Source organism: Plasmodium gonderi (genome assembly GCF_002157705.1).
Source record: "Plasmodium gonderi DNA, contig: Chr07, whole genome shotgun sequence".
Lineage (NCBI taxonomy): Eukaryota > Apicomplexa > Aconoidasida > Haemosporida > Plasmodiidae > Plasmodium > Plasmodium gonderi.
In genome coordinates this window covers 581,866-595,000 of record NW_021628932.1, presented here as the reverse complement: position 1 = coordinate 595,000, position 13,135 = coordinate 581,866, and the positions used below count along the sequence as shown (strand labels likewise).

The 13,135-nt window shown below is 31.9% G+C and overlaps 4 protein-coding genes across 4 annotated transcripts; 2 read left to right on the top strand and 2 right to left on the bottom strand.

The window, feature by feature from the left end:
- Window positions 1-514: 514 nt before the first annotated feature.
- On the bottom strand, window positions 515-2,611 carry PGO_071160 (hypothetical protein, conserved; the record flags this gene model as incomplete). The annotated part of the gene is made up of 1 exon (XM_028686989.1): window positions 515-2,611. One exon carries the CDS (start codon window positions 2,609-2,611, stop codon window positions 515-517), a length of 2,097 nt encoding a protein of 698 aa, XP_028542790.1.
- Window positions 2,612-3,543: 932 nt separating this feature from the next.
- Window positions 3,544-6,795, bottom strand: PGO_071150 (hypothetical protein, conserved; the record flags this gene model as incomplete). Its single annotated transcript, XM_028686988.1, has 1 exon — window positions 3,544-6,795. One exon carries the CDS (start codon window positions 6,793-6,795, stop codon window positions 3,544-3,546), a length of 3,252 nt encoding a protein of 1,083 aa, XP_028542789.1.
- Window positions 6,796-8,509: 1,714 nt separating this feature from the next.
- On the top strand, window positions 8,510-10,398 carry PGO_071140 (protease; the record flags this gene model as incomplete). Its single annotated transcript, XM_028686987.1, has 3 exons — window positions 8,510-9,158; window positions 9,453-9,541; window positions 9,829-10,398. The coding sequence occupies 3 exons, from the start codon at window positions 8,510-8,512 to the stop codon at window positions 10,396-10,398; spliced, it is 1,308 nt and encodes a 435-aa protein (XP_028542788.1).
- A 1,479-nt stretch (window positions 10,399-11,877) lies between these two features.
- PGO_071130 (hypothetical protein, conserved) lies at window positions 11,878-12,714 on the top strand (the record flags this gene model as incomplete). The annotated part of the gene is made up of 2 exons (XM_028686986.1): window positions 11,878-12,078; window positions 12,415-12,714. 2 exons carry the CDS (start codon window positions 11,878-11,880, stop codon window positions 12,712-12,714), a joined length of 501 nt encoding a protein of 166 aa, XP_028542787.1.
- Window positions 12,715-13,135: the final 421 nt, after the last annotated feature.

Here is a 13,135-nt window from a genome sequence, read left to right as displayed (position 1 = left end):
ACTATGCTTCGATCGAATTCATTCCCTTCACCAAAGCATCAGAAGCATGTGCAATTTTATTCATTTATGGTTGAGTGTTTAAATTGCACATTATTTTTTTTTTTTTTCTTTTTGGAAAATAACGGTTGTTCACATAGCAGGGATGCGGGAGGGTACTGAGCAGATCCAATTGAAAAGAAATGAAACAGGTAGAAAAATAAAATTTCAGCATTATTGCATTCGTGACGTATCATATATATAATTCGAGAACGTGCCATTTGCAATTCTATTCGGTATGTTTATTTTCAATATATATGTAAATTTAGATGTATGTGTGTATTAAACTTCTCTCTCCCTCTTGCAATGTTGACCTTCGCGAAAGGCCCTTTTATGTAAGAAGACCCAAACCAAGAGGTTGAATAAATCGTTGAAAGCAAAAATGTGCACACAACATTTGTGGTAATAAGTTTGTAAAAACGTACAGACGCGGGGTGGGAGGGGAGAATCAGTTGAAAATGTGAATTTACATTTATGCTCATTTTCCCTTTGTTTCCTTCTTAATTTTACGCATAATTTTCTTCGACTTTTTTTTGTTTACACTCTCAAATTTAGTTTCAGTCACATTTAATTTTATATTTCTGTTAAGGAATGCATAATCAGTCTCTGGGTCATATTTAAAGTGATGCCAAAAAAAAGACCACGCATAATCCCCATTTTTTTTATATCCGTGAAAATCCAAAAGTTCATCTGAGTTTTTATTAATAGGAACGAAAAAAGGGTATATTTCATTTTGATATTTTCGATGAGATAATTTCATTTTTAATTGAAGAAAATTATTTTTATAAATGCAAGTTATGTCACTAAGGTCAATATAAGAAAACGGTCTGAATGCCCTTTGAATTCTTGTATATTCATGAGACTTATTTCTCTTTTGTCTATTTTTGAAATTTTTACATTCCCATTCTTGTATCATTAAATTTTTTTTTGTGTTAATTATAACCATTGGAGGCATGGGCTCATTTTTCTTAATTTTTGTATCCATATTTTCGTTCGTTGTATATGTATAAGTATATTTTTTTAAATTATAATTATTTAATTTATTGTATGTGTTGTTATACGAATTGATATGTTCACATTCTATTTCAACGTCGTCATTAATATTTTTTGGGATGTTTTCAATTTCATATGAAGATAAATCGTATGAAAAATTTTTATTCTTTGATTCCTCAAATTTTTCGTGATATTTTTTTATGTCAAAATCGTTATAAAGTTTTTCTACATTGTCAATTATGATAAGTGTATCATCAATTCTCATGTCAGGAAGCCATGTCTGAATAACAAAATAAATGTTTTCTTCTAAATATTTATCTGTTTTTTTATCAATCATATATAGCTTCTTTATGACTTCATTTTTTTCCTCTTCATCCATATCTGCGTTGAAATCATTTTTTTGTTTTGCTTCCTCCTTCGTTTTTTGTTTTCCTTTAGTACTACTGATGGAAGAATCAGTCGTAGAGGGGTTAATAATATTTCCTTTCATATCAATAATTTCGTCCTTTTCTTGGAACCTTTTAATATCTTCTCTCACTTTTTCTATCACCTTTTTGTTTATAAGCCTTTCTTTATCGTCTATACTTTTTATGTCCTTTAACAATTGTACATTCACTTCATTTATGTTTTCAAAAATTTGTTCTAGTTTTTTCTCATCTGCTCGGTACCTCCTTTCGTACACATCTACTTTCGGTGAATTTCCCACCTGAGATATGTAATCCCTTTCGATGTTTATGTACTTGAATACGTTTTGTTCACTTTGGTTTTGTCCACTTTGCATCTCTCCATTTGGATTTTCCCTCATTTGGGTGTGCGCAGCTTTTCCTCCTTGAGCACCCTTCGTGTTTTCCCATTCCTCCGAGGATGTTTTAATTTCGTCTACCTTTCTCCCATCGCTTTGCATCAAAACTGGTTCTGTGATTTGCAAAGCGTTCCCTTCACCTCCTTCACATGTTGTGACCTCACTTTTGGAATTGACATGCATCTTCATACTTTTATTTTCCAAATTCTCCTCATCTAATTCTTCAATTTCTTCAGAGTGCACTTCATTCGGCACTAAATTATTTTTATCTCGATCGTAAATACTCTCCCTCACATAGTACACATTCGTGTTTCCAAACATGGCTACATCTTGTGGGATATTTATTCCGTTCCTTTCGAAATAAATTCTTTTTTCTTTTTTTCTTGTCATTCCTTCCAAGTTCTTTTTTTCTTTTAGCCTTTCTTTCCACTCTTCTAATATTATTTTTTTTGGGGAAAGATTTTTCCATTGGTTTCGGCTTGGAAAAAACAGAAACAAAGGTTTTTTATTTTCCCATTTTAATTTATTTCCTTTTTGTTTTCCTCCACTTGTCCTCAAATCTGTGGAAAAATCGGGGTTATAGTTTCTTGCATCTACGTTTTTAATACCATTTTGATTGTTGCTAAGTAGGACTATAAGAATGCACACCAAGACTAGTTGCAAATGTTGCAAATGTTGCGAGTGTTGCGAATGTTGCGAGTGTTGGGAGTGTTGCGAGTGTTGTGAATGTTGCGAATGTTGCGAGTGCTGCAAATGAGGCAAGTAATGCAAATGTATCATTTTTTCAAACGTATGAAAAAATGGGTTTTGGCATTAGCACCCAATTGAAGCATGCTTCTTTGGAAGTTTGAACAGGGGTTCCCTTTTTTGCATCGAACATGCATTGCATGGATGCGGACGTATTGCATTCGATTTATTCGCACGTGTGGAAGAGATCCAATTGTATGATAGGTTCTTTTCTCCTGCATGTTCATTTACTCGTTTGCGTAGTGTCAACATAGGCAAGCATTTCTACAAGAGGCCAACGAATTAACAAAAAACAAGACGAAAATTATTCCATTACTATAAAAACAAAAAAAAAAAAAAAAAACTTCAAAATGGCTTCTCTATTTTTTGTACCATTAAGAATATAGGAACTTATTCAATTTGATGAAAAAAAAAAAAAAAAAAAGTTTCAATTGTATAATCACAACTTCGACAGAATAATCTACTATAGCTGTAAGTCTTTCATATAGATATTTTTGTTTGTATTTCCCCATTTTTGATTCACTTGAATGTCACAAGTATCCGTGTGGTAAAGCATTGCAATGGAGTAAACAATAAAGCAGAATAAAAAATGCAAAGCTACAAATAGAGGCAAAGTATAAATTGCAAAGATTGCAAAATAGCTAAAAACCAATTTGCCGGAACGAGGAGAGAGTAAGGGCTTGCACATATAGCAAAAGAAAGAAAAAAAAAAAAAAAAAAAAAAAAAAAAAAAAAAAAAAAAAAAGGGGGTAAAAGAAAGAAACTTTCTTGTGTATGTTTTTTTTTTTTATTATTACACAAAATATTGTCAGAAATTGGGAACTCGTAAAATCCCTTTTTGAAGGGCTAATTCAAAATGTGCAACCGAATCAGGTAAAAACTTCAGCTCTTGCTGAACCGAACCATGCGGAGAGGAAAATAATGTTGTGTTATAATGTATGCATGTGTGTACACACAACTTCGTATCAGCGAAAGCGCGACAAAAGGTGCTTAATGTGAATCTCTGCTTTCAGAACGTCAGCATCAGTTATGGATATTTGGTGTAGATTTTTCTTCTCCTGATTCTGTTTGATGCAACGGTTCAAGTGGTCGTGCAGGGACGAAGAATCATTTAAGAGATCATGTTGGTCTTGTTGATTTTTCGCACTTGTGAGAACAAGAGAAAGGGAATGGTAAAGTAAAAAAAACGGTTTATAATTATTTACTTTCAACCTTTCGCAAACGTTTATAAAATAATGAATATCAGCTTGTAACTGATGGATTATATCTTCATTTAAATGAGTAATGACATATATTGAAGAAATGTATATTTCTGCGAACTGTGTAAGTAACTTTTCTGTGATATACTCACTGTTATCATGTTCATGAAATATATTAATATACAAAAATAGGGTATCTACAATAAAGCAAATATTTTCTTCAGGATCGAAAATTTCGCTATTGCAATGAATCTTTTTAAGGTTCATAAATTTGTTTATATATTTATTTAAATAATCATACAATGGAATTAATGCAAAATCTATGATATTTTTCAAAATTGTATTTTTAATTTCGTTTAATTTGCTTAGGGATGACTTTAGTAAGTATTTTCCACATTCTTCTGTGTCCAACTCCTCGCCCCCTTCCATATGGGATTCATCATTTGCATTTGACACAGTTTTGTCTACTCCACTTTCATTTATTGTGCGAAAATTTTCACTTATTGTGGGAAGTAGAACCGCTTCTACTTTTCTTCCAAGATGTTTATCTAGTTGGCTTACACTAATATTTTCACTGCTTACATGACTTGGAGAAAGGTCTGTTGTGGTAATATCCCGTTTCATTGGGAAATTGTCATCTTGAAAATAAGTATGTATGTGAGAAATGTTAGAGTAAATTGGAGGTGGGTGCTTACTCTGATTTCGAAAGTAACTTTTTGAAATTGAATTGAAGAGAATATTGCTTTTAAAATGGTAATATGTTTTTTCGAAAAGGAATGAACCAAATGTTTGGTAATTCTTGGTAATGTTAGAAAATATTTTAAGTATTTTAATAAAAGTTGTAATTATGCTGTTCACATATTGAATAACTTGATTAGCCGAATCAAAATCTTGTTTTGTGTATAAAGATTCATCATCTATGCTTGTAATATTTATATATTTTTTTTTTTTTTTTTCATTTTCATCTTTTTTTCTACGTATTTGATCTTTTATATTGTATATAATTTCGTACACAAAATTGTAAACATTTATAAAAAGTAGCAAAAATTCTGTATCGTGATTAAAAATAAATGAAAAATATGGAATAAAATTAAAAAAATGACAATTAAATATGTCCTTGTTAATCATTTCGTTTTTCTTTTTTTCAATTATATTTGTAATGCCTCCTTCTAAATGAGTAAAAAAATCGAATAATTTATTTTCAATCATTATGTCATTTTTATCGAATACATTTACTCTTATATTAATCTCTTCAAAACATTTCATTTCAAAGTGAGACACATCACTAATGTTGGTTATATATTCTTCTGCAATTTCTTTATTTATAAAAATACCCTCATTCAGAATCTTATGTAATACATTTTTTTTACCAATAAGCATGGGTGAATTTGATAGGATATTAATGCTTACACTTAGTGCATCCATAATTTTGGAAATCACATTTTTTCTCATCACGGACCCAGATGTATCCTCTCTTTTCCCTTTCGTTTCACTTTTAGAAAGCACTTTACTTTGTTCTTGTAGGTATGTGCAAACTACATGAATGCTTTCTCTGTACAATTCCACGAAGAAGTTTTCCGTATATGCTTCTCTTTTCTGTTCATTCGAGAAGTTGCTGTCGTGGTTGTTGCTATCGTGGCCGTTGCTGTCGTGGCCGTTGCTGATGTCTTTACCACCCCAATAGTCACTCGCTCCATGTTTGGCTCCCATTTGAACATTCGAAATGAGCTGGAGAATGAGGAGCTCTATGGGGCCCTTCCTCTCTTCAATGAATGCTGTGAAGTATTCATAGTAATTGATAATGGCATTGTATATGAATGGACTTGACTCAGATTGGGCAAATTTTAAAAAAGTATTGCTAAATTTGTGCACGATAAACTGAATTATATTTTTAAAAATTTGATTAATGAAGTACTCATTTGTGTACATATAGATGTGTATTGATTTCAAATAAATTCTAAAAGTATGTACATAAATGTGTATTGTTTTTTTCATGTCCAAATAAGGAATCTTATCTATTAGATAAAATGAAAATATATCATTTATCAGATCAAAGAACTTTTCGAAAAATTCAGACGAATATATACATATGTCAATGGATGGTAAATATATTTTAAAATACGAAATAATTTCTTCATGTTCATTCATGTATAATAAATTGTTGTATAATACATTTGCCTTTTTTACTTTATCATTTACATCCAGTTGTGTGTTTTTAACAGTTAAAAATAGTTCATTCATGTTTTTTTTCAATGTAGGGAAGCTTTTCAGGAACAATAATCCTCTTTTTATATTTTCCAATCTATTTTTTGCCTCGATGCTCTTTCTCAGCAAATTTTCGAATTCGTTCCTTTCCCTCCCAAGTTTTTCACTCGGTTTGTACACTTTCATTTCTGAATCATTTGTTTTTCCCGACTCTCCACTGCTTCGACTGTGCAGATTATTCAAGTGGTGGTTATTTCCCAGGTTGCTAGAACTGCTGGAACTGTCACTACCTCCACACTCATCGAACTCGCCGCTACTCAAATTGTTGTCACTCACACTGTTGTCACCCAAATGGCCTCTATCAATATTAGGAGCGACATTTGCACAATTTGCTGTGTCCACATTTTCGTCTATTTCCATGGTCTGAGTTCCCAATTGTGTTTTCATAGTCTCATCCGTTTTGCTTACTCTAGAGCACTTCTGGACATGCATATTTGGAGAACCCATGTTTCTCATTCCACATCTGATAGACTCTGCATAAGTTTTGGTTTCAGCTGCAATCCCCATGTAACTTTCAGCCTCTTCGTTTATTTTGGCATCTACATATGCCTTTTCCACTTTTACTAATTCCATCAATACTTTGACTGTTTTCCCTAATTCATCCGATTCATTTTTGGAATTCTTATCTTCACCTTCTTCTCTTTCATGCTTTTCTCCTTCATGTTCTAAAAGTACACCAAAGTGCTGCTCAAAGAATTCCCTGTGATTATATTCTGTTTTTCTTATTTCTTTCAAGATGAGATGATCAACCATTTTCATGGCCAAGGGGTCTAAGAGGAGAGGGTAAAAATAAAACACACGGGAGATCTAGTTACAGCTGTGATATGGCAATCAACCCTGGGATATAAATAAATAAATATATATACATATATACATACATATATACATACATATATACATACATATATGCATACATATATGCATACATATATATGCTTTTTTCAAGAGTGAGAGGGAAAATAATTTACACAACTGTATATTTAGGAAAAAACTTTTTCCCTTGAGAAGAGGGTGATAAGGGTGTTGCCATTTTTAACTGCACGGACATGTACCTCCTTTCATTTGATTAATTGGCTATATTATATCACAAAATTTGCGTCGGTAAAAATAGAGTGATAATTGGCAATACTCCCAGTAAATTGGGAATGTTTTTAAAAATGCACAACAGTGAAATAATTTGAAACGTTTAAAAAAATAGAGGAAACTTTATCTCATTACTTTTTCACATTTGCTGAGGGATTTATTAAAAAATTTTGCTCCATTTTTTTTTTTTTTTTTTTTTTTTTTTTTTTTTAAAAAAAAATCCCGGTCTTTCTGAAGAACACACCACATCCTTATGAAATGGGGTCTCTTCGAGGGAGGCCTACTATAGTCGAGTGCCCTCCCCTCATTTTGAGACCAGCTTTGTTTATAGTTTCATTCGCCTCATTTTGAGAGCAGCCTTATTTATAGCTTTGGGCATATTTATGTTCATACCCCCGACTCCATGTTATTCGGATATCACTCTTTTACAACACCCATATGCTTGTATTTTTCCTTGTGCCCAGCGCTAACGGAAAATTAGATCCACCCTTCCTGCTGTGCACGAGCTGATTCGTGGAGAGCGTGCCAATAGTACTAGCTTGTTTAAGCATGGTAGTAGCAGTAACTTGTTTAAGCATCCAAATAGTACTAATTTGACTAAGCATGTGCAATTCGCCATTTTTTTTTTTTCCTTTTATTTTCCTTTTTTTTTTTTATTTTTTTTTCTTTTTCCCTTTTTTCTTCTTTTTTCCAATTCATCTCCCCTGTTTTGACGACATGTAAACCTTTTCCCCTAATGTAACCATAACGATAAGTGGCATCTTTACAATTATCAAGTGATAAAAGAAGAACACTCACTCCGCACATCTTCTTTGTGATATATACGCAACGCAGTTATTATTCTCATTTGAAGACGGTAAAAGAGTGAAAAAAAAAAAAAAAAAAAAGAAAAAAGGGAAGGTGGCAGAAAAAAAGAAAGAAAAAGAAGTTAAACGAGAATCAGGGGAAAACAATTAAGCACTTGAGTTGAAGTATCAGACAAACAGGTGGGGACACACCGATTAGTGCAAGAAGGGATAGGTGCATGAAACGATAGATGCATGAAGGGGTAGATGCACTAACCTATTGATGCATGAAGGGGTAGATGCACTAACCTATTGATGCATGAAGGGATAGATGCACTAACCTATTGATGCATGAAGGGATAGATGCACTAACCTATTGATGCATGAAGGGATAGATGCACTAACCTATTGATGCATGAAACGATAGATGCACTAACCTATTGATGCAGGAACCGACTGATAAACGGTCTTAAAATGAAGTGCATGCGTTCGTGTGTGTGTGTGTGTGCGTGTTTGTGTGCGTGGGGAGAGAACCGTAGAAGCACACCCTTGCACACGTACTGAAAGAAAAAAAAAAAAAATACTAAAAGGTGTGAATAATGGTGCTAAACCTTTTTTGTATTGTTATAATATTCCAGTTGTATGTGACATGCTTCACGATAAGGAAAACAAATGTAGTTATTGGTAAATATGGAAGGATAGCTAACGGAGGGGAAAAGGTTAAGTCCAATGTATTGGGAGTGAGGAAACAATTTTTTACATACAAAAGATTTCAAGTTCATTTATCAGATGATGACAAATTGAAAAAGAAGCAAGAACTAAATGAAGGAAGAGGAAATCTGGAGAGCTTTTACCATAAGAATTGTAACTTATTCAAGAAAGCATTTGGATTTATGAAAAGTGGTCTAACTTATGTGCAGGAGAATATATTAACAAATTCGTTAAAAAGCCAGTTAACCATTTCTATATCATTTTTTCTTTTACATTTTTATACAATATCACGGCATTTCCTCATTTTATTTCCATATCAGCTAATTCCAAATCATTCAAATATCCTTATGAGTCTAGATTTGAACAATACACTTTTTTTCTTAACGACCATATGTTTTTTAAAACGTTTGAAAAAGCATTTCCACAGCTTTAAAAAGAGGTTACAGGTAAACGGGTTTACCATCAAACTGCAGGAAAACAAGAAGAAAAACATCCTTTCTGTAGCATTCCTTTTGATCGCTTCCTATGTCTTGTCAGGTATGTCTAACGTTTTTGTGTTTGATTTAGGGAGGAGAGATACTAGATGACCAGAGGAGGTTGCAAGCACACCATCTCTAAAATATGTTGACAATGTCATAAAATCGATGAACTTTTTTACCATGATGCGTAATGAAGCGACATTGTAAATTTTTCACTTCACTTACAAGTGAAACTTCTTCCTGGACGGATTCACATCTATCCATTTTGTTATATCTACTCTCCAAAATTACAGCCACACCAATTGATTTCTATTAATTCTTCCCCTTTTTTTTTTTTTTTTTCAACATGTAGGATATGTATCCATATACACGGAGCGAATTTTGAGCCTTTGGAAAATTTTCGTTCATCCCGTATCAGAGAACATGGTGAAATCGATACAGGTTTGAATTCGTTTCATATTTCGATGTGACAAATGTAAATAGACAGTGTGCTTTAAAAAAAACATGCACAGTTGGGAAAAAGTGTCGAATTGCTGGATTGGACACACATGTATTTTTTTTTTTTTTTTTTTTTTTTTTTTGTGGATCCTGCAGTTTGTGAACCCCATATCCTACTGCTACATCTGCATATGTGTAATACATTTTTTGTGTACATTTTTATACATGCCTCGTAAGCACTCTTCTACTACCACTGCATCTACGATAATTCTCTCTCCTACGTCGCGCAGATCTTGACAGGACATTTCATTTGGGTAGCATGCAGCATCGTTGTGTTCAAAAGATTTCTCTACCCATATTTTGTGAACAATGAAAGCAATTTAAATTTTCGCTATAAGGACAGTTGGTGTTTCGATGTTGTGTATGGATACCTATTTTCTCATTTTGTATTTAGTATTGTTGATGTTCTGAACAATTTGGTCATAAATCACTTTATGACAGAAGTAGAAGATGATATATACATGGATAATAGCATAGATGACATTGTCAACGGAAGAGAATTTGTTTCAACATTGTTATGTATAATAAGTCCCTGTTTTAGTGCACCTTTTTTTGAGGAATTTATTTATCGTTTTTTCGTGTTGAAGAGTTTGAATTTGTTCATGCATATACACTATGCTGTTATGTTCTCTTCTTTGTTTTTTGCCATTCACCATTTGAATATTTTTAATTTAATGCCCTTATTTTTTTTATCCTTCTTATGGTCCTATATATATATATACACTGATAACGTTTTAGTCACTATGCTCATTCATTCCTTTTGGAACATATATGTTTTTCTGACGTCTTTATATAACTAGCTATACATTCTGTGCATTCAGCTTCGTTTATGTATTCGTATATATATATATATACTAGTATATGTGTATTCGTATATATATACTCGTATATGTATTTCCTTTTTTTTTTTTTTTTTTTTTTTTTTTTTTTTTTTTTCTCTTTTTTTTTTTTTTTTTTTTTTTTTTTTTTTTTTTTTTTTTTTTTTTTTTTTTTTTTTTTTTTTTTTTTTTTTTTTTTTTTTTTTTTTTTTTTTTTTTTTTTTTTTTACGCTTCTCATTATGTAAAAGTAAAGAAATGATAACTCTTATGCGCAACATGATAAGAACTAGTTGTTCTTTGTTTTTAGGCTGTAGCATTTTGTTCAGTTTTTCTACATTACTGCGTCCTTTTGGCTCAATTTCGCCACATTTTTGCCTTATTTGATTATTTATTTTTATATTTTTTAGCTTCAAACATCTCTACCATTTTTCATGATGGTATCCATTAGGTGTAAAGTACGACGTCACCAATTGTCTGATGGGTTATACCTGTCATAGATTTCTTATAAGTGTAAATATCATCTTGGGTTTTTTTTTTTTTTTTTTTTCTGTCTCATCTTGTGAGGTTCAGGATGTGATGAATGAAAAATCTGACAAAATAAAAGGCTTTGTCACAGTTGTAGTTTCATATTAACGGTGTATACATATGTAAGATGTAAAATGAAGAATAAAATGAAATGGGGGTTATTCCGTTTCCCATATTTTTTTTTACTTTTTTATTTTATTTTTTTTTTTTTTTGATATATTACGTAGGTAATTACAACAACGAAGGAATTTAGTCCATTTTGTTTAAGAGACATTAACCACATGGGATGGGTTAAACTGGAAGAAAGAATATATGTTCGGAAGTGGGGAAGGGAGAAAAAAAAAAAAAAAAAATATAATATAAAATAAAACGCAGCTTTCCTTGCAATAATAACAGTTTTAATTTTTAATTTTTATGACATTTCAAGCATAGGAAATAAGGCCACGTGTATGTGCATATTCTTGAGAACGCTTACGAATTTTCTTTTTCCCACCATTCTACATTTTTCCTTTTATCATGATTTTTTTTCTGTTTACAACATTAGCCACAAATTATATGTCAAGGCGGAAAAACGTCTTTTCGAAATGCGTTAAAATATAATTATAAAAAAATGATATGAACGGTTCAGGTGAAACATTTCAGACTTTTGTTAGTTTTTTTTTTTTTTTTTTTTTTTTTTTCTTTTCTAGTTTGTATAGTTTTAACTTTGCTTTTTTTTCACGCGCCACCTCTTATTAAATGTAAAACGTGGAAAAAAACGTGGAAAAAAACGTGGAATAAAAACGTACATTCCTAATGAACAAGGATCAGCATTAATCACTTTGAGGGGCCGAGCCATAGAGCAAAATCTTACATATCCCCATTTATGCATACCCATTCGTGTATGCCCATTAGAGTGCACCTATTCGTCCACACATACATTACGAGGTCTCACAATGCAGAGGAATCAGATTAAAAATCATCTGCTGGGTAAGGCATGTTTACTAGATATCACAAATTTTTACAAAATAAAAAGGCACGTATCTGTGTTAGCGAACGAATTAAGGAGTGGTAATATATTTCTTCACAATGACAAGTATTGTGAAGTAACTGAACAGAGGCAGGTTAAACAGGGTCGACTGGCCACAACAAACATGGTAAAGCTGAGAGAAGGAAAATGAGTTACAAAGTGAGTTAAAAAATTAGTTAGAGTATACGTTAAGAGAATGCACCCACAATTCTTAGTATAGTTCTGCTTTTCTTAGAACGTTATACATTTTATGCGAATATGTTATTTGCATATATAAATGTAAATTGATAAATGGATGTATATATGTTTTGACAATGTATTTGTAATATGCCAATTGACTCTTTGTTCATGTCTTTACGACGTGCAAGAATAGTTTGCACCACGTGTTCTGTACCAAGAGCTGTTTTTTTTTTTTTTTTTTTTTTTTTTTTTTCCATTATTCCCATTTTTTCCACTCGTTTAGATCTCCTTTATCGACCTTAGCACATTGAAGAGCTCCTCAACCAAATTTGCATGTCAGGCAAAAGTGGAAAAAATTGAACCAGTCAAAACAAACGTGCAAATACAATACACAGACAAGCAGAAAAACATAGTTGTGTGTTTAGATGAAAATTATGAAGATATGGAAATTCCATTAAATATATTTGGAATTTCAGAGGAGTACTTAAAACCTGGTTTACAAATAACAGTCTTCAAGCATGAGGACAAAATTGTTAAGGTTAATTTGCCCTCATCCCTACTGATGACACTGCGGAAGAAATAAAAAAAAAAAAAAAAAATCATTTCACGGGGCCATTTTGTGTGTCTCATTTTGTGGGTAGATTTTTTTTTTTTTTTTTTTTTTGAGTACTTTTCAGTTTAATATGCTGGGCTCTTGCATTTTCGGTACTTTTCATTGTAAGTGGAATCGAAACTAATTTTTTTTTATTACGTGCTTATTTTTTATTCTATCATTTATTTTAATTTTTTTTTTTTTTTTTGCATGTGCACATGTGCACATTTGCACAATTCCAGAATCTGTAAAGTCTGCACAGTTTGCCCAATCTGCATAATCTGCACAATCATCACACAGTATCTACATTTCTTAATGAAAAAATGTAAACATGTTCCAAACAGAAGTGACAGCATGGACGACACTGACAGATATATGGTAATGTGGCTTCTTCCCTGTGTGTAAAAATAAA